Source organism: Hydra vulgaris, chromosome 04, assembly GCF_038396675.1.
Source record: "Hydra vulgaris chromosome 04, alternate assembly HydraT2T_AEP".
NCBI lineage: Eukaryota > Metazoa > Cnidaria > Hydrozoa > Anthoathecata > Hydridae > Hydra > Hydra vulgaris.
The window spans coordinates 22,469,683-22,490,331 of NC_088923.1; the positions used below are offsets into that span (position 1 = coordinate 22,469,683).

At 26.0% G+C, this 20,649-nt stretch overlaps 2 protein-coding genes across 3 annotated transcripts; both read right to left on the minus strand.

Annotated features, from left to right (window-relative positions):
- Nucleotides 1–265: 265 nt before the first annotated feature.
- On the minus strand, nucleotides 266–4,164 carry LOC136079275 (uncharacterized). The gene is made up of 3 exons (XM_065795004.1): nucleotides 4,157–4,164; nucleotides 3,894–4,011; nucleotides 266–2,134 (listed from the first exon to the last, which is right to left on the minus strand). The coding sequence occupies exons 1-3, from the start codon at nucleotides 4,162–4,164 to the stop codon at nucleotides 266–268; spliced, it is 1,995 nt and encodes a 664-aa protein (XP_065651076.1).
- A 1,600-nt stretch (nucleotides 4,165–5,764) lies between these two features.
- On the minus strand, nucleotides 5,765–10,500 carry LOC100212613 (solute carrier family 2, facilitated glucose transporter member 8). 2 transcript variants are annotated; one of them, XM_065795811.1, is made up of 5 exons: nucleotides 10,221–10,500; nucleotides 8,667–8,873; nucleotides 8,443–8,483; nucleotides 8,180–8,289; nucleotides 5,765–6,661 (listed from the first exon to the last, which is right to left on the minus strand). In XM_065795811.1, the coding sequence occupies exons 1-5, from the start codon at nucleotides 10,410–10,412 to the stop codon at nucleotides 5,907–5,909; spliced, it is 1,305 nt and encodes a 434-aa protein (XP_065651883.1). In that variant the 5' UTR covers nucleotides 10,413–10,500; the 3' UTR covers nucleotides 5,765–5,906. The 2 variants fall into 2 exon arrangements, with proteins under 2 accessions (XP_065651883.1, XP_065651882.1); XM_065795810.1 differs by having other exon boundaries at nucleotides 8,180–8,483; nucleotides 10,221–10,490.
- Nucleotides 10,501–20,649: the final 10,149 nt, after the last annotated feature.

Genomic DNA, 20,649 nt, shown 5'->3' on the forward strand with positions numbered 1-20,649 from the left:
TATATATATATATATATATATATATATATATATATATATTTTTAAAAATAACACGATGTTTTTTATTCTTGACATGTTTCGTAAAATTTTATTTACATTTTCAAAAGATTATTTTACAATAATAAAAAACTCTGAAATATATATTAAAAAATAGAAGTCTTTACAGAGAAGTATTAACGGACAAAAAATTATACATAATAAACCAATATATTTATTACAAAATAACTCGGTAAATAACCAATAAAAAAAACCAACTAAGAAAAAATTAAATAGATAAGTTTATAGTATAATGTAAAGCTTGTTTATTAAGTGAGGGACTTTCCCACATAATGTGGAGGGCTTCTTTTATCTTTAATTTGTGTTTGTTTGGGGCATTATCCAAAATCTCAAAAGAATCACAGTTAGCCAAATTTTTGCAATTAAGAGATAAATTTAAGTGTTTAAATATATGAGATTGTTTATCACTTTTAAGGTGCTCATTTATTCTAGTTGCCAAGTGTCTGGAGGTTTCTCCAATATAACTGGCATTACAGCCAGCGCAAGAAAATTTATAGACAACATGAGATTTAAGCAGTTTAGGAAGTGACTCTTTTAAGCAAAAACAATCTTGTATTTTATTAGTAGTGAAAATTAATTTTATTAGAATATCCTTGCAATATTTATGAACAATTTTTGAAATTTTCCTTTTAGTGTAATTAGAGTACATTCCAATGTATGGAAGTTTAAAGTATCTTATATTTAAGCTATTAACAATGTTAGACACAGATGGGTTCATTTTCTTATCAATATAGGATTTAATTTCATAGTCAATAATTTTTTGTGGAAATTTATTATTTTGTAGAACTAATGATAGATTCTTAATATCTTTATCAAAACCAAACCAAGAATTATTAATTTTAAATGTACGATCAATCAAACACCGAACAAGTCCAAATTTGTAGCAAGAGGGAATAAAACTAGGGAATAAAAAAAAATTTTGTAAAAGACCTGTATACGTTTTTTTGTGATAAACTGAAGTCGTAAACGAGTTGGATTTTTTAATAAGTACATCTAAAAAAGCAATCTGGTTATCTTGTTCTTTTTCCATAGTAAATTTCAGATTTTTATGTTGTTTATTGAGGTGTTTGAAAAATTCTTGAGCTTCATATTCAGAATTAAAAATAGCAATTATGTCATCGACATACCGTTTATAAAAAAATGGTGCTGTAAAAGAGCAGTTATTGACCCATGTTTGTTCATGATAACCGACGAAAATATTCGCTAAGATGGGCGCTAAAGGAGAACCCATAGCAACGCCATCTGTTTGATCGTAATATTTACCGCCAAATAGAAAATGTGAACCTGATGTGGAAATCTGAAGTAATTTTTTAAATTGAACTTTTGAAAAACGTTTTGAGTTAGTTTTATCTTTAAAAAACAAATCAGTTGCAATGTTGATGGTTTCTTTAAGAGGAATATTCGTGAACAAACTTTCAACATCATATGAAACAATAAATTTATTAGTTACATTAATTTGTTTTAATTCTTCAACAAAAGAAAATGAGTCTAAAGTGCAAAATTGTTTAGGTATATATGGAGACAATAAATGAGAGAGATGTTTGGCAAGGTTGTAGTTATATGTTCCGATTGTTGAGATGATAGGTCGAAATGTTGGAAGAGAACTATCTTTACTAACTTTGTGCATCTTAGGTAACGCGTAAATTCTTGCAGGTTGAGATCCTACAGGATAGATTTTAGTGTAAATGTCTTTTTCAAAACATTTAAGCTTATAAAGTTTTCTAAGATACCCTTGTAAAGATATTTCTCTTTTTATAGTTGGATCCTCTTTTAATTCTTTAAATTTAGTCTTATTACTTATAATATTATGTAATGAATTTATATAATCAATTTTATTAAGAACAATTATACCATTTCCTTTGTCTGGTTGTGTAATAACAATGTTCTCATTATTCCGAAGTCTTTTTAATATTTTATGTTTTCTTAGACAATTTTCAGATGGAGTGTATTTGTATACGTAGTTGTTAGCCAAATGGGAAAGTTCACTTTTAACTTTTTTTGGAAAGTTAAAAATGTCTATTGTTTTTATTAGTATTTCTGAACTTAAGTATTCTTTAGATAACTGCAGTTCTAACTTCTAAAAAAAAAAAAAAAGAAGAATTTTTTATTTCTATTTAATATTAGTTATTTTCGGTTTTCATTTCTATTTGTTATTTTATATACTTTTACGTTACGGTGATGTAGAACTTATTGCTATTATTTTTTTTAAATGGGGCTCGGCGATAAGGCTGAATACGCCTTCTTCTTGCTCCAGCTAATATTTTAAATAAATGTATTTGCAATGTAAAAATTTTTAAATAGCAAAAAAAAAAAAAAAAAAAAAGTGACATTTTTTATAACTCGACTTGATGGTAGAACATGTTACGAGTGCAAATACATCAACTAACAAATAAGAAGACAGTACATGGAGTGTGCATAAATTGACTGACAAATAGATAAAGCATTCAAGAAGTGCAAATATATTGACTAATAAATAGGAAGAGAATACAAGGAGTCTGCATTTATTGACTAAAAAATAGGTAGAGCATGTAAGGAGTGCCGGTACATTGATTGAGGGTTTTGGTTTGGGCAGGCTATCTTTCAAGTTTAAAAAAGTATTTAAAAAAAACTTCTTTAAGGAGATTATCTTCTAGAAGATATTTTTTTCAGGGAAACTGTTTCCGGGGAAATTTTTCCCAGAACCGCAAGCGTAATTCAAAACAAGTTATTTTCTATCAAGTTGTTTTTAGCATTTTTGCTAATACGAATCCACAAAAATGGTAAAACTAAGGAAACACAGACATTTTGATAGATTAAAAAATGATCTCAAATTTGGTTTTTGTTTGAGCAGGTATATTTTTAATATTTATGTTTTATTGGAACTCCATTCATATCGAACTGAAAAATTAATTTCATCAGCAATGCAGCTATAAGTTTCACTATCAAATGTTATATAATTAATTCAACTGCTACTGGGTTTTTTTTTTCTAAAAAAACCATTAGTTTGTAATCTGTATCTTTCACAATTGCTAAGTATTGTTTGTTTATTTATTTTTTCTTACCTGAATCTTTCACTTTCTATTTTTTCTTATCCAGTATCAAGATTTGTTTAGCATAACCATGTTTTTTAAAGAAGCATTAACAATAGCAGTAGTTTTTCTTCAACTGATGTGATAACGATATGCTTTGATAGCCAGTTCATTGCAAAGAATCCTAGTTTGACTAAGTTTTTAAGAATTCAGATTTATTATTTTTTTGTCGAGTTTGTAATTTTCTTTTAATTCATGCAATATGTCATCGTTAATGAATTTCGTGTTTTTATCGAAATTTACATTAAAAAGTTATACAAAGAGAATATAAATTATTTTTTCCAGTCCTTTTTCTTGGAAATTCATTAGTTATATTATAGTAATTAATTGCTGTGGTGGTTGAATTTTCTGTTGACAGTATTGCTAATCCTGAAAATTTTTCCTGTGACATAGTAGACAATTTCAAATAATTTAGTTTTTGAAAACGATCGTTTACAATTAAAGTGTATTTTTGGCAAACTTCTTTATAAAATGAATTCCTAATTCTCTATATAAAAATCACTATTATCATCTAAAATATATCTTAAAACAGAAAGTTTATTTTTAAATTCCGTCTTTTCAATATCATCTTCTTAGTGTTGGATCTAAGGTTTTTAGAATTAGTATTATATTCATTTGCATTCATTGTTTTTAAGCTTTTTATCATTAAAAAGACAATGGAAAAGACAAAAGAAAACTTGATTTAAAGAGTTATATGATTCAAATCATTCTTGCAATGAATCTGTTACTAAAATTATTAAAAAAAGAATGTTTAAATTTATAGTCAACCGTTTCATTTAAATGGATAATTGAGTTAGAAACGAGATTGCGTATATCAGTATAATCAAAGTATTTAACTGGATCAACTTCTTCATCTATTGTTTCAACTTTTTTGTTTGGTATATCACTAATATCGTAATTTTTTTCCTTTTCTTTACTTTTTTACGGTCTGTATAATAACAATAGTCAGCCAATCTTTTGAGATTACGTACATTCCGTTTTGGTAATGGTAAACTAGGTTCTTGTAATTTATCTTGACAATTTGTTTCTACCTGGTCATATTTGAATATCACAAGAAGACTGTTAAGTGAACTGCGCTATAACATTTATTTCTACCGATGCTTATTGTGCTTTTTTTATTATGAGTTCAAAATTCTTTTCGAGGTCATAAAGCAATAATACCATAAACTATGTATGTTGTAATGCAATATTAAATGTCTTATCTATTTGCTTTAGCAATCGACTGAATATGTGAATCTTTGGTAACAAATGATACCAAACTGTTGTGAGCACAACAAATTCAATTGTGTTATTAAAGATGCAGCAGGAGTTTTACAAACTGGTCGTCTGTTTTTATGTTTATCTAGCGCACAACTACTATATTTTTTTTTTCCTGGTTTTTTACGGTTTTTATTCTTTTAACGCAATATTTCTATTGAGAGTTGCTTGGTGCCTACAGAATAATTTTTTTTTATTCAGAATAATTTTATTTTTAACACTATAATTTATCACTAAGTTGATGACAACCCGGCGTATACCATGCTTTGTTGTTGACTTTAATTTGACTTTTTAAAAATTTATATTCACCGTTCATATTACTTGCACTGCCATATGACTGACTTCGGTAATTTTGACTTTTAATATTTTTTAATTCCCCAATAAGAACGTTTGCTAAAACATAATGCAACTTTTTTAACGTTTTATTAATTTATTTTAAATGTATTTTCAGTTCGGGAACAAAATCAGAAAGTAATTCAAATACTCCTAAAAACTTACCATTATTGAGTTCGAAAAGTTTTTTGTTGTTGGCTCAAAATGCTTAATTTCGTTTACTTAAAAACAAAACCTGATTTACTATACATTTCGAAATTGCTATAAGTAGAAAACACTCATTTTAAGGCGTATTCCTTGACAAAAACGTAACTTGCACAGATTATATACATTATCTTGAAGGTAAAATCTCGATAAATATTGGCCTACTTATATAAGGAGGCCTTTTTAAATTAAATTGTTTTAAATTAGTTTATTTCTCCTTTATTGATTGTTAGCTAAATTATGCAATCATAGCTTGATTTAGCACAAATCAAAACAAAATTATTAAACTCTTTAGTTATCAAAAACATGCAGTGAGAGTATTATCTAATAGTAAGTGCCTTTGGCTAAAGACGAGGTGCGTGACTTCTTCTGGTGTTATCTTGGTAGTACAACTAAACTTTTTTATATACTTTCAACTTTTTTTCTACAAATTTTTAGTTTCACTAATTTTTTTAAGAAATTATATCACTATTTTAAATCAAATTTAATAAACACTGTTTGCTCTATTTAAAATTGGGTCAATTTAATAAAAATGTTCAAAAATTTGGAAATTTTTATAAAAGAAGTCAAAAAATAAATTTTTTGTTTCTTTTTCTCTTTCTCTATTCCCTAGCAAAATTTGTTTTCATAGAAAACTTTTTATAAAAAAAGTTTTATTTTATAAGTATTTTTTTAACAATTATACATGCTGTATGTAACTATTTATTTTTTACAGAATCAATTCTCGGGGCTATGCGACTAGACAAATGGTGTCTTCTTGCCTCAGCCATCTGTATTTATGTTGAAATAATAATTGTATTTATACATTTATACTGCAAAATAGAACACACAAAAAAAAAACGTTCTTTGAATTGTTAAAAATATATTAAAAAAAAAATCAAATCCTAAAATTTCAACTTTTGTTACTTAATATATTCATCGCAACAAAAACAACAAAAAATTTGACTAAATTGTTAAAATAAACTCTATTTTCATAATTCAAAAAATTCAATTGGTTAGGTAGTTTCGAAATCCGTAGAAAGTTTGGTAATAATGTTCAATCTCTTCAAGGGTTTTATGCTTTGTTTCAGGCACAAAGTAGTAAACAAAGAATATACTAATAAAACAAAATGTGGAAAAAAGCCATAAAGCTCTTTGAATTTGAAACAAACATACTAAAGAAATAAATGAATATGTTACAAAAAAGGCTAAACACCAATTTACACTTAAAACAAAAACACAAGAGAAACAACGCAGACGAGGAGGGAATATTTCAGACATAAGTAGAAATGGGAGAGCCCCCCATCCAATGGAGTAGCTTATAAGAAATAATACAAAACACGTGATGGCCAACCATGAGTAGCTATCATGGAGCATGACATTACTGATTTCTTTCATATTTGTTTCAGTATTATGAAAATGAGATTCCAACGTTTTATTATTTGCATACATAATTAAAGTCTGAAAATAAACTCCAAGTAAGATATTGCAAATAAACATACCAAAAGCCCCAAGCATAAGAAGCTTTCGCCTTCCATATTTATCAACCATAAAATATGCTGTGGTTGTAATAAGCACCTGTGTTAAATACACAGCTAAAGGCATTTTGCTAACGCCTGTATTATAAAAAATTTCCTGACCAAAAAACATCATAGCGTTTTTTCCGCACATTTGCTGAAAAATCATTAGAAAAGAGCCATAAAGTAAATTTCGATACAAACCAGGTGTTCTAAAATCGTTTAGAGCTGCCACAGGTTGTTGTTCTACAATGAAAAAGCGATTATAAAATAATCTAATATAATATAATAATCAGAAATTGTATTACACAGATAAATATACATATAATATTAATATAAAATAATAATCAGAAAATGTATTACACAGATAAATAACAATTTATTTTCTCATTTTCTTATTATATTGTATTGAAAAAAGAACTCAATAGCAAAAATCTTTTTGCTTTTAGAAACATATTTTAAAGCGAAAGACGTAAAAACGAAGCAACGTACGAAAAAGACTTCACTTCCTGTTCGTCCACGTTTATATATATATATATATATATATATATATATATATATATATATATATATATATATATATATATATATATATATATATATATATATATATGTATATATATATATATATATATGTATATATATATATATATATATATATATATATATATATATATATATATATATATATATATATATATATACGTTTATATATATGTATAAATATATATATATATATATATATATATTTATATATACATATATATATATATATATATATATATATATATATATATATATATATATATATATATATACATATATATATATATATGTATATAAACATTCAAAAGTATATGATATAAAAATAAAAAGATGTGAAATATGATTGCATGACAAATTATGAAAAATATTACCTGTGGTATGAATATGAATCTTTTTTTAGCTTGGAGATGCATTAAATTTAATCAAATTTAAATTGTTTGGTTTGCGGCGAGCTTTGTCACTTTTCAACAATTTGTATTAATGACAGTACTTAAATATAGTTTCAATTCGTTAATTTTGAAGTTCTTCAGGTTTTGATATGATATAATTATGAATTTCTTATATAAGCATATATTTTATAAACAAAACAACATATTTACCGCTATATTTTCATGCTAATTACCAGGTGAAAACTATGATTTTTTCTCGTTAAAAAATAATCCTTTACATGACAAAAATGCAATTTTAGCTTTTAATAGCAATCTAAGCAAAACCCGCCTTATGAACGGAGATTATAGAAAAATAAATGCAATTTATAAGTGCATTGCACCATTTCCAATTATATTCGACGTATATAGTTTATTCAAAGGACTTGTGTTATAATTAGATGGCTGAACCACAAGTATTGTTAAAAAAAAAAAGTCTTACAAACGCAACCACACTTTCAAAATAACTATAGGATTCAGAAGATAAGTTAAAAAAAACAACCTATCTAACATGGTCCATCATAAAAAGCCGTCTACAACAACATAATTTAAAAATGTCTATTATACTTATACAAATAAGTTTTTTTTAATCAAGTTGTTTGATTTTGTTTTCGATGTCCGCCAATATTAAACTCCTTTTGCGAGACATAAAATTTGTTTTCAACAACTTGTATAGCAAATCCTCGCAAAATTGAAAAAAAATATTCGCAACAAACCTAATTTATTATTTTATTATTAGAAAACATAACAAACCCAAGTTATTGATTACTGTATAAAAAAAAACGTAACATACCCAAGTTTTGTTCAATTTCATTACATTCATCTTCTACATTGTATGCGCTGCCACGTAACCATTTTAATGTTTTACTGGCTTCGTTTCGCTTCTTTTTAGCAAGCAACCATCTAGGAGATTCGGGAATAAATAAAACTAAAAATTCCATTAATAAAGCAATAACAAATGCAGCTGTGGCTGATTGTTTGGGGTCGCTGTATGAACCTAATAAAAAAGCTAAAAATATCCCTATAGTGATACCAATTTGATTTACAACTCCTAACCTCCCACAATATTGACATGATGAAACTTCCGCAATATATATCTAAATAGCAAATATGGTTTAAACTATGGTTTATTTTTAATTAGACTATTAAATTAAGAAATTATCTAAAAATTTATTACTAACTAGGTAGGCAAAAGCAATCAAATCCAAAAAATTAACAGTTGCCTAACGGAATCTTTTGTATACACTACTTTTTTTAAAACATTCTTATAGTTTACTTACGGGGACAGTGAGTGAACACAAACCGGTGGCAACCCCTGTCAACATTCTACCAGTATATAAAATTGTTCCTTTGGGAAAATAGCCAATTAAAATCCATCCTGGAGTGTAAAAAAATGCCGATAGCATTATTCCTTTTTTTCTTCCAAAATATTCTAAGAAGAAACCTCCAAGGATCAATCCAATTACAGCGCCGATTTCAAGCAGAGACTGAAAAAGAAAGTATATTAGCACCCTTTTTGTAAAACAATGTATGGCTATAAAGTATAAACATATGCATCAGTTGCTAAAAATGGCACTGTTTTCAACTTAACAATTTAGAAAAAATTTATTTTTTAATAATATTGTGCATAAGTTTATGAAAAACACTACAATACTAAGGCTTGAGATATGCTATACAATTATAGCTTTTTAAGTAACAAATTATAATTTATATGGTAAAGTGCTGTGGTAAAATGATGTTTCCATATTCCGTTTTACATTTTTTAATTATAAAAGTTTGCTCTAATATTAATTGAAAAGCTTCAATTTAAAACTTTTAAAAAATCAGTGATAAATCCACAGCTTAAGAAATAATTGAGCTATTCTAAAAGTAGGAGAAAATTTGTTTAAAAAAAGAATTTTTGCTAGAATATTTTCTGTTTTTTTGTAGGTGAACTTAAAAGATGATGTTTGTGACTTAAATTTGTTCAGCTGGCACATCTAGTTTCGTTTTTGGAATTAAACCTGTGTGGATATGTGTTTGTCACGATTCAGGTGTAAACCAAAAACACGAGAATATTACGGGCAGTTTAACTTGAGTTTAACTCGTTTTTTTTTTAGGTTTTATAGTCAAGTCTAAATTGTCGCATGCTTTTATCAATGGTTTCACATCTCTTAGGGAAAGTTATTATTGTATTGATTTATTATAATACTACGGAAAACTATTGTAATATTAAATTTTTATAGTATGACGTTTCCGTAACGGTGAAACAAGTATTATTTTAATTGGATTTTATTGTAATTAGTAATAATTAATTTAACGGAAAGAAAACCATTTTTGACATCTGTTATTCTTTTTGTTTTAGTAGCTCAAAACTCCAGTCTGAAAGAAAATTACAAAAGGATGTTTAAATTTAATTCCGGGTAAACAAAGTGTTTGATTCGTTGAATCAATGAACTATTCATCTCAAAAAATAGAATTTCTGTGTCTCCATCACTCGACAAAAGAGATTTATCTCTGTTTTTCTGGATAAAGTTTTGATCTTTGCAGACTCATTTAAAAAAAACAAAAATTATTGTAGATTTTTTTTAACTGTATTCAAACAAACACATCAATATTTCAATCAATTTCCTATTTTAAACTATCTATTAAAAAAGGTGGGTTAACAAAAAACCTTTATGTAAAATTAACATTAACTTAAAACTTCTAAAAATAACGTCGAATTGAAAATTTTTAAAATAAGGAAAACAATCACATTAAAAAGTGATTAATTACCAAAAAAAAATTTACTAAAAGATATTAAATAAAAGGTACTGATTAAAATTTGTTTTTAAAATATAAATAATATTTTTTACCGCGAACGAAAGGTCTTTGCGAAGTTTTGTGTATTCGGTATTGAAAGGTGAGGTGTAACCAATGCTGAAACCAACACATACAGATGCGATTGAAGCAATAACAACAGCTATAAATAATGTTTTAAATTGTTCGTTATCTTCTGATAAACTAAACGATGCATTTAATGAGGTTTGTTCGTCATAATAAGTCATTTTTTTCAGAAAGTTTACTAAAATAGTAATATTATATTAAATCGAAGTTGTATCAGAAAAAGTCACTAACTAATAAACATTTTTTAGTGGATTTGCTGTGGACCTATATAGGCGTTTTGAGCGGTTTATTTTAGTTATGCTCATTGGTCACTTAGTGGACCATTAGCAGCATCCGCAATAAGTGGCCAGCCGTTAACTTTTCATGTGATGTAGTGACTAGTCATCGGTTAGCCACTTTTGGCAGTTGCAACTAATGCTCCACTAAGTAGCCGATGAGCAAAACTACAGTGGGCTGCTAAAAATGCCTACATTGGTCCACTAAAGTTCTATTATATTATGTTTGCTGAGTATGTATTTATAGTTACAAAAACACATTTTTTTTAAAACATGTTTTTTTAAGAGAAAAATTAAACTTATCTTTTATTAAACAACTAATCATGATGAATTGTTTAATTAAGTTTTTTTAATAAAGTTGTTTATTAATGCCAAGTTGTTTTTTTGTAAAGTTGTGTAATAAAATTAAGTTGTTTAATAAAGTTTTATAAATCTTAATTTTAATTTAATTAAGTTTCTTTGTTTCATTATGGATAAATATTATTTTAATGTAAAAAATAAACAGATTATTATAAATTATAATAACGTAGTATAATAGGGTACGTTTGGCTTTTTTTTGGCAAGAAGCTTTATCCCAGAATCTTTTCTGAACTAAACTCTTTAGCTCCATTACTGAACTTTCGGCTTCAAAAGATCTTGCTTGCCAATTTTTAATTTTTATTTTATATGCAATATGCAAAAAACATTCAAAGCCTCTTTTCCAAGCATGCAAGCTTGAAAGACCATAACTGACTTGAGTCATTTGCATTGTATAAGTGTGTGCACCTTTTTATCAATCATGATTTCGGTTTGGTTTGTAATAAATATTTTTTGCACTTCAAAAACAATGATGGATGGATTCAAATTTGGAATTTCATTTTTAAGTGTACTTTTTTTTATCAATCAACACAGATATAGTTTCTTTATTAAACTCAAAACAGAAAGATCTGCAATAAATGCTTCTCAAAAGCTTTGAATTTCTCCATAAAACAACTTCTTTTTCATCAATACTTGTAAATAGCTCTAAAGAAACAACATAAGTCAAAATAAAGAATTTATGTTCAATAATTACGAGAACTGCTTTCTTATCATTTTTGCTTTGTAAATGCAATGACTAGTTGAACCATCAAACTCGTACTTTTGCGTTGCTTTATCAAACGGAAGACTCCTCAAGAATTAAGAACTGATTGTTCTTAATTCTTGAGGAGTCTTCCGTTTAACCTGATGAATATACATTTGTATATTTCAAAATGTTTCATTATACAGGTTAAATAAAGTGAACAGAATAGTGCGAATGAAAATAAGCAATAATTTGAAATCAAAAGAGAGCCTAATTTAAGTGATAAAACCTTAATGTTAGTTAATTTAATACGAGTGTCGTAGATCTAATACAGGTAGTCAGTTCTCAAATTAAAAAACAAACATATTTTATGATTAATTATATTTATTTTATCAAAATTAACAGAATTCATCAACAAACTTTTTGGTATTTTTAAGTTACATCGATATCAAATATTAAAACCCCCTCAAAATGAGGGGTTCTACAACGTTTTATTTTTAGAGCTTGACAGTGCTCAAAGTTGCAAGAAGTAGCAGCCAAAACTAATTTTACCTTATGTAAACATGTTAATCATTTGTTGGATATACTTATAAATGTTTTCGCTTGGGTTCAAAAAGTACCAGGTTATATATATACCTCTCTGGTAATTGTAATTAAAAAGGTTTTTTTACTTATTATTTTAAACAATAGAAAAAAAAAGGTAGCTTACATTTATATTTTGCTATTATTTGAAAAATATAATAAGCTATAAATATATTTCAAAACTTACTAAAAAAAGCAAAACGAAAAAAATTAATTTTTAATTTGTGAAAAGATAAAGTTGAACAATCAAATTTTTAGTTGTTTTGAATATATAATAAAGACCCCTCCTGAATATATAAAAAAGACCCCTCTTTAATTTGTAATTGCAAAAATAGTTTTTGAGTTATAAAAATAGTAATGCCTATTTTAGAAAGGCCATTATATATACTATACACTAAGAAATTTTTTTTTTTAAGAACATTATTTATTTTACTTTTTTCATAGCCTTGCTCACTGTGACATAACAATAAATGCTTAAACAAAAAGATTTGGACAGGGTCGGAAAAATATTAACCTGCTCTCTAAACATTAACTTTCAATATGATATTTTTAAGATAAAAATATTAAAAGTATATTTAGTAATTAAGTATGTATATTTCTTTTTAAAATTTGCGACCAAATAAAATACATACATATTTACAAAAATGTTTATGAATGAGTTTTAATCCATAATATTTACGTTTAAATTTCAACTCTGTTTGAAAATTTTCAAAAATTTGTTTGAAATGGTTTTTTATTATTTCTTTAATTTTCATTTTTTTTAATTTGTATTACAGTACAATTTCTCTAATTCGAATCTCCTTAGTTTGAAAACCTCCATAATTCGATTAAATACAAAGTCACCGTTAAATGCGTTTAAGAAAAATTAACTTTTTATAATTCGAAAAGCTCTCTAAATTAAACTTTTATTTTTCCCTATAAAATTCGAATTAGAGAGATTCTACTGTAGTACTTTTATAAAGATTAAACAAAAAAATCTTTATATGCACAGAAAAAAAGCGACTGATGAAAAGCAATGAAAAATTTGCAATTAGCAAATAATAAAAACCAAATAAATAAACAGTTAAATTCGTCTAAATAAATTTTAAATTTTACAAAGATATTCCACCAGACAAGTATTGTTAAAAGTTTACCAATTACTAAGTTTCATAAACTAATAAATATGTTAGTGCCAATAAATTGAGCATTACTCCATCAAACAATCTACTTTCGATTGAGTTGTTTATTTTAATTTGAGTCTAAATAAAATTGACTACGGAATCGTTCAAAATAAACTCGTGCTTTTTACAATTCTTTTTGATTGCATAGCCTCTTTTTTTTGTCAACTTTTCACACATTTGAAAGTAGTGCAATATAAATATTTGCTTTTTTCTGTAAAAGCAAGATATTTTATTGACAACTAAACGATCTTGAAAGTTAATAAACTACATAATTCCATCTTCTGAAATAAAGCCTCGTTACAAATGTTACAGTGAAATAAAACTGATACATGCTTATGCTTTTTTACAAATACCTATTAATGCTTTGTTTTAACCGTCACATTCCTTGAGCTGAAATATAAAATTTGATAATTTGCTAGTCCAAGAAAGTCATAAAAGTACAAAATAGAGATTTATTAAAGTGATAAAACTATATTTTTCATGTTCATATAATGAAGGACTAAGTGATAAAAAAAAAATTAACAATAAAATCATGGCTGTTTCCAGAGTTATAATCAACAATGCTGCATTCTGTATTTATATCAGAACTAATAAAGGGTTTACAAATTTCGTGAACTTGATTGGCTTAATCTTACGCAGAGACACCACGAACTGCCATTGTTCTAATATAGATCCATAGCAAATTTAATAGAAAATTTTCTATAAAGTTTTTAAAAATGGCATTATATTTTTTGATTTTAGACAGAAACAGGTCAATTTACAATTTTAAAAAATTACTTTATGAGCAATGTTTTTAACAGTGATCTTAGATAGAAATAATCAAATCACTAAAATAATTTGTGTTTAATTCTTATCTCTGTAAAAGTACTTTTAGAAAAAAGACAAAAGTGTTTTGAAAGTTTAAGTTAAATTTTTTAAACTGTACTCCTATGAAATCATGGTAAGCAAGGACATTTTTTCTCGTCAGTTTGAAGTCAATCTTCACTCTGTATTTGTTCTCTCACTCATTCACTCAATCGTGATTTTTTTTCTACTTGTGTAGCTGTTTTTATTGTTTGATTTATCTTTTCCAAAAAAATCGGGAGAATAAAAATCTTTTTATCATTCCCAGAAACCAATATGAAAAAGTTATACCTGGTATTAGGATCTCTTATTTTTTGACTAATAAATCGTTTCATTTAAGAAACTGGTTTCTAGAGGCTTTCAAAACCATTTTAATAACCTCATTAAAAAAGGCAAGTATAACATTTTTCCCATACATTGGTCTGATCTTATAACTGAGTGATATGACAGAACTATTTGAAAAGAACTTTTCTGTTTATTCTAATGACCGCACCTTTTATGTCTTCTTAAAGATACAGAATAGTTTGTAATAATTCTTATTTAAACTTCAACAACTTTTTATTCGTACAGCCTTCCCGTCAAAGTTTTACAAAATTGTTTTCAATAACTTGTTTTATTACTCTTTAAACTAAAACAAACTTGTTTTGGTTCAAAGTATTTTTCGATACTTATGCCAAGCCTTTTGTTTTAGTTCAAAGTCTTCTTTGATATTTATGTCAAGCCTTTTTATGCTTTAATTTTGCTTTTTTATTTTATTTTTGTTTAACTTAAAAGTTCTCAATGACAAGAACAAGTAGTCTTTTACAAGTCCCTAAATTCTTTATAAGAAAAATTTTAAAAAATTTTCTATTTATATGGTATATATTAAAGTTTATATTCACTTGTGAAACGAGTTTATACTGAATATAAAATATTAGGCTAACACAAAAAAAACGTTGACTCAATTAGCATCCAACTAGCAATTTAAAAAAAAATTGCTAATTTCGTTTGGACATTTTGATAAAAAGAACAAGGGAAAATACGCCTAAATATAAAATATTTATAACTTTTGTATACAACTGGAATAATTTGTTTAGCTAAACAAGTGTACACTAACTCAAATAAGCTCTGGATAAAATATTGGCCAAATGTGAGGTCCTTTATTACGTATATTTTATTGAATTTCTATTTAAATATCTCATAAAAATGAATAAAAGTCTGTCTAAAACCATACATTACATTTCATGTTCCTATTGCTAACAATAGCAGTAGCAACAAATAATTATATATAAAAACTAAAACAAAGATATATATGGAAACACCAAAAATTTTTACGATTTGACAAACGACGTTTCAACAGTTTTTAAACATTTTAATAAACAATAGACGATTCACTTAATTAATTACCAATAATTTTTACAAACACTTTTTTTTATTCTCTCGCTAGCATGCAGCTATTTAACCATTCCTCCACACAATTCAAAACTCCAAATATGGTTAATGAAGAATATATCAAAATGCTCTTTTTATCAACAGTCTTCATAACTTGCACGCTTATTTGAAAATTTCATATGATAATTCATCTCTTGTTTAAAAGAGACTCCCTATTTTATGTAAAAGTATTTTATGCTCAACATAACTTTATGTCAGACTAACTTTTATGTGCAAAACTTTTTAAAAACCTAATTTTTATGCAAAAACTAAGTTTAGATTTTTGACAATTTTCAAACGATACATGTTCCGAAATAAAAATCCTTCTTTACAATATCTTTTGGTAATTGTGAATAAAGACATTCTGAAAAGAAATAATGATTTGGTTAATTTCAACCAATACCTCATTTTCTTGATTTATTTCTGGTTCATTATGTATCTACTATTTTTAAAACTGTTTACGGTAAGCTTATAATAATTATTTCTAGTTCTTAAGCATCAGTATCATCGTTATTCACTGCAATTGAACTCAATTACATTTATCAAATTAATTGTATTCTAAATAAACGAAACATCGAAGCCCTTTAATTCTAAAAAAAGATTTTTAATCAAAGCTTTTTTTTATTGGAAACGTATTAAACATAACTCTCATTTTATCTGAAAACTTATTTTTTGTTGCAAGAACAACTTTGAATAATTTAGTAGCAAAGGACTGCAACAATACAGTTAAATTAATAATTGTTTTAGTGATAAATTCGATGCTGGTTTTGATTATTGCTTTTTTTTATCTAGCATATTGTAGATACTCTCGCGTGCTTAATACAAGGAAGGGTAAGAATAAAGGCTTGGATGGGAATGTTTGTTCAAATCTTACCAACGCGGGAGAGGGGTCTTAATATATATGTGGGTGTGAATTTCTTACAGAATTCAAATAAATTAATTTAATTATAGTGCGGCTTGCAGTCAAAAACGCACTTTTTTGACAACCTGGTTTTTGACAAATTGAAAATTACAAGATATTTTTGAAAGGTTAACGATTTTTAAAGCCTGATTACATTAAAAAGTTTTGTTCTTATCAGTGACTGATAAATAAATTATCTGATTTTTTTTTTTTTAGTTTTGGGATGTATTTTTGTTGATAACATGTAAAATTTTTCAAACAAGTGGTTTAGGAGTCTTAAAAGACTTGGGTGAGTGGGAAAAATTTCCGTTAATTGATAAACGTTCTTTCTGGGGTATTAAGCATCTAAGAGTTCAGGTACTTTTAAGTAGAGCAAGTTAATTTTGGAATCAGAAGTTTGGTAATATAGAGATTTATTTCTTTAGTGAAAAAAAATTACTTGTTTGAAGATTTTTTATTTCAAAAAGGTTAAGGTTGACATAAAATGAGTTTATGTTTTGATAAATTTAAATAAAAACTCTTTGTAACGCCTTCTTTACTCTTTCCATTTTCGTATAAAATTAAAGATTGCATCATTTACGCCAGTTAAATCAAGTCGTCAGCTCGGAACACTAGTATCGTATCAATAATTGTTAATATTTTATATAAATTATCTATTTTATGTAAATTAAAAATACGTAAATGTAAAATAATATTTTTTTACAATGTTAGAATATAACGTTATAATTGTTCGGTATTATCATTTAATACATAGATTCCTGTTCTGGTACTGATATTCAATGCACATGTAGCCTAGATAAAATAAAAATAATTTTTTTTTTTTAATAACCATTAGATAAATAAAATAAAATAAAAATGCTTTTGAATATCTTAAATACTAGTGAATTAATACAAATATTAGTTTCAAACTAGTTGTATAATAATGTTCATTATTTTAAATTTTATCAAAATTCGCTCAATATTATCATTCTTTATTTAGATTCTTGTAGAAGACAGATATTATTTAAAAACCAAAGTTAGGTTTGGTTCAAAAAAATCTTTTTAAATTGGTTTAATTGATCGTGTATGCTTTAGAAGCTTATCTTTTATATTTGAAACAATCACTGCAACAATAAACTAGTTTATTTCCAAAGAATAGCATTATTAGAATTTGTTAACTCTAGCTCTAGAGTGGAAACTCATTAGAGCTGTTGTTTAGATTCAAAAAGTAGAAACTTGTGTTTCCGTTTTGATAAAATATTTTAAATTTAACTCAATTAGTTGAATTTTGTGTTTTAAAATTTATTTCTTAAACAAATGTTTTTTACCATAACTTTATAATTTTTGTCATAAATATAGAGCCTTAACAAAAATCATCAGGAGCTTACAGTTTTTGGAAGCTTCCAAAATTTGCTATTTATTTGCTCAGATATGATATGAGAAATTCAAATAGAGCTGGAATAGAAAATGCTGTTATGCTTGATAATTTTTTAATGATCTAGCAATCAACTTAGACAGTCAAAAAATTATGGTTTAAGTTTCATGGGACTTGAAATCTTTTAAAAATAACACAGAACTTATTTGTTTTGGTGTTGATGGTAAAGTTGCCTATTAAACTTTAGTTGCATATAAAATAAAAATAAAATATGGTAAAGTTGTACTAAAGAGATCTGCAGAAAAAGAACTTCATATAACTGTGACTAAATAACTTCTCACTAACTTTTATTGCGGTAATCAACTTACTTTCAAACCTTTTTACCTTTTGTTGCAGTTACACGAAGAAAAAAAAACGAGCCTCGATGAAGTTCTTGAAGTGTATTACAATACATCAACAAACAAATGGCATAAAGTAGGAATGGTTTTTGAGTTAAATAAAAAACTTGGACAAAAACTTCACACTATAGGCTTCAATCTACATCAGAATAAGCTTCCCTTTGGATCTTTGTTTAAATCAATTAAAGGACAAACTTAGTCCGCAAATCATTTTGTAGAACCATAAGGAAAAACAAGTAACAAAAAAATTAGTTTCATTTAGTTGTTAATTTTGATGTTATTAAATTTCCAATTACTTATATTGTTTTTAAACTTTTTTTTTAAGTTACCATTTTGAGATTTTTTAGTTACCAGGCTTTTATAAGACTATTGTATGGAATTATTGTTTAATACTCAAGTTAGAAAATTAGTTAATTTGCTTATTAGATTGCTTTAACGCAGTTTAAAATAAACTTTATAAAAACCTTATTTTTCGAAACCATCATATATCTTTTTCCAAGCTTTACACTTCCTCGCGAACAACTCAATTTACAAACTTCTTCTTTTTTTTGCCACATTTTTTTGGACTCCATCCAATGAGACGAGTTTGTATTTTGACTCATCTGACCACAAAAGTTTATTTCCAATAAGGTATAAGCATTTTTTCTAACTTCTTTGCATATTCCAAACAATGTTTCATTTGTTTCTAAGTAATAAAAAGGTTGATTTTGAAATACTCTGCCTCTATAGTTTTGTTCCCTTTTTTTACAATTTTTCGATTGACTAAGGAGTCACTGCGATGTTGCAACCTTCTTAAACTTTTAGAGCTAATTTAGCTGCTAAAACAAATCTATTTTTCTTCACAATAATAATGAAATTGATAATTTTTTGATCAATTGTACTTGTGGTCTTGTGTTTTTGTACTCTACTAGCCACACTAGCAACGGTAATAATAATCTAATACTTGTTAAGAATTGAGAAAATAAAGGTATATTTTGACAGAAATAACATCAATGATTTTGAATGATGATCTCAACGTCCGGACTTGAATCTAATAAAAATTTGTGGTATTTTTTTGACAGAAAAATTGGTTACCGAGTATTTAGACACAAAGACAACTTGAAAGAAGCTATAATGATCGTGTGGGACAATATAACAACAAAAGTGACCCAAAAGTTGGTCAACTCGACGCCAAATTGTCTAGCTGAAGCCATTAAGGCTGTATATCAATACTATTTTCTGTGGAATTGTATCAATATGACATAATTTTTGAACTGTTCGACTTTATTTTTTTTGCAGTCAATTTTATGCATCATTACATCATTTGTGTAAAATTCTGTAAGTTTGAAAACAATTAGTTGACTAATACTCAAATAAATTCTTACAACAGTATTTGATAAGATATCTGTTGAATATATCATTTGATATATTTTTCAGTTATATTAAGTGATATGTTACATCAAATACATCATAAAAAACAAAATAAACTTTTAATTAATTTTGTTTTTTATGATACAAGTAGTCCGGTAAAGTCATAATCTCATTTTATGAAAAAATATCAGTTAGAACCTTTTCAAACCAACATGACTATATATATATATATATATATATATATATATATATATATATATATATATATATATATATATATATATATATATATATATATATATATATATATATATATATATATATATATATATATATATATATATATATATATATATATATATATAGATAGATAGATAGATATATATATATATATATATATATAGATATATATATATATATATATATATATATATATATATATATATATATATATATATATATATATATATATATATATATTATAAGTATATTACTTTTACGTATATTACTTTTATAAAAGGAGATGTTTTCCGAAAAGCCTGTCTTTTGATCTTGTGTATAACTTCTAGCTTGTGTATAATTTCTATATTTTACTTCTCTCTAGTACGATGTAAAATATTCAAACTTCAACTAAAAACGATTAAAAAAGAATCAAGACAATTTTCAAAAATAATTAATGATTGGAAATCGTCAAATAAACATTGACAATTTCCCTCCAAAGTGAAACCAGTTTTTTTAAAGAAAAACTTTTACATAATCTAGAATAACATTGTTAAGAAAACAAATGGAAATTTAAAAATAATTTAAAAGCATTTTCTTAACTTATTGAAAAAGCTTACAAAGTTACTCTAATCTTAAGCAAACATTGCAGTCCGTCACAGTGACGGATCCAAGAATTTTTGGTGTGGAGGGAAATTTGAAATGTTTTTGTATTTTGTACCAAATTTGCGTTTCCGAAAATCTATCCCCCATCCCTTCCCCTGAATCCGTCACTGGTCCGTTAATATAGATAAGTCCGTAGTTTAGGTTACCTTAAAAAAACTAATGAACCATAAGATTTTTTATATATAAAAAAAGTTATTAAAC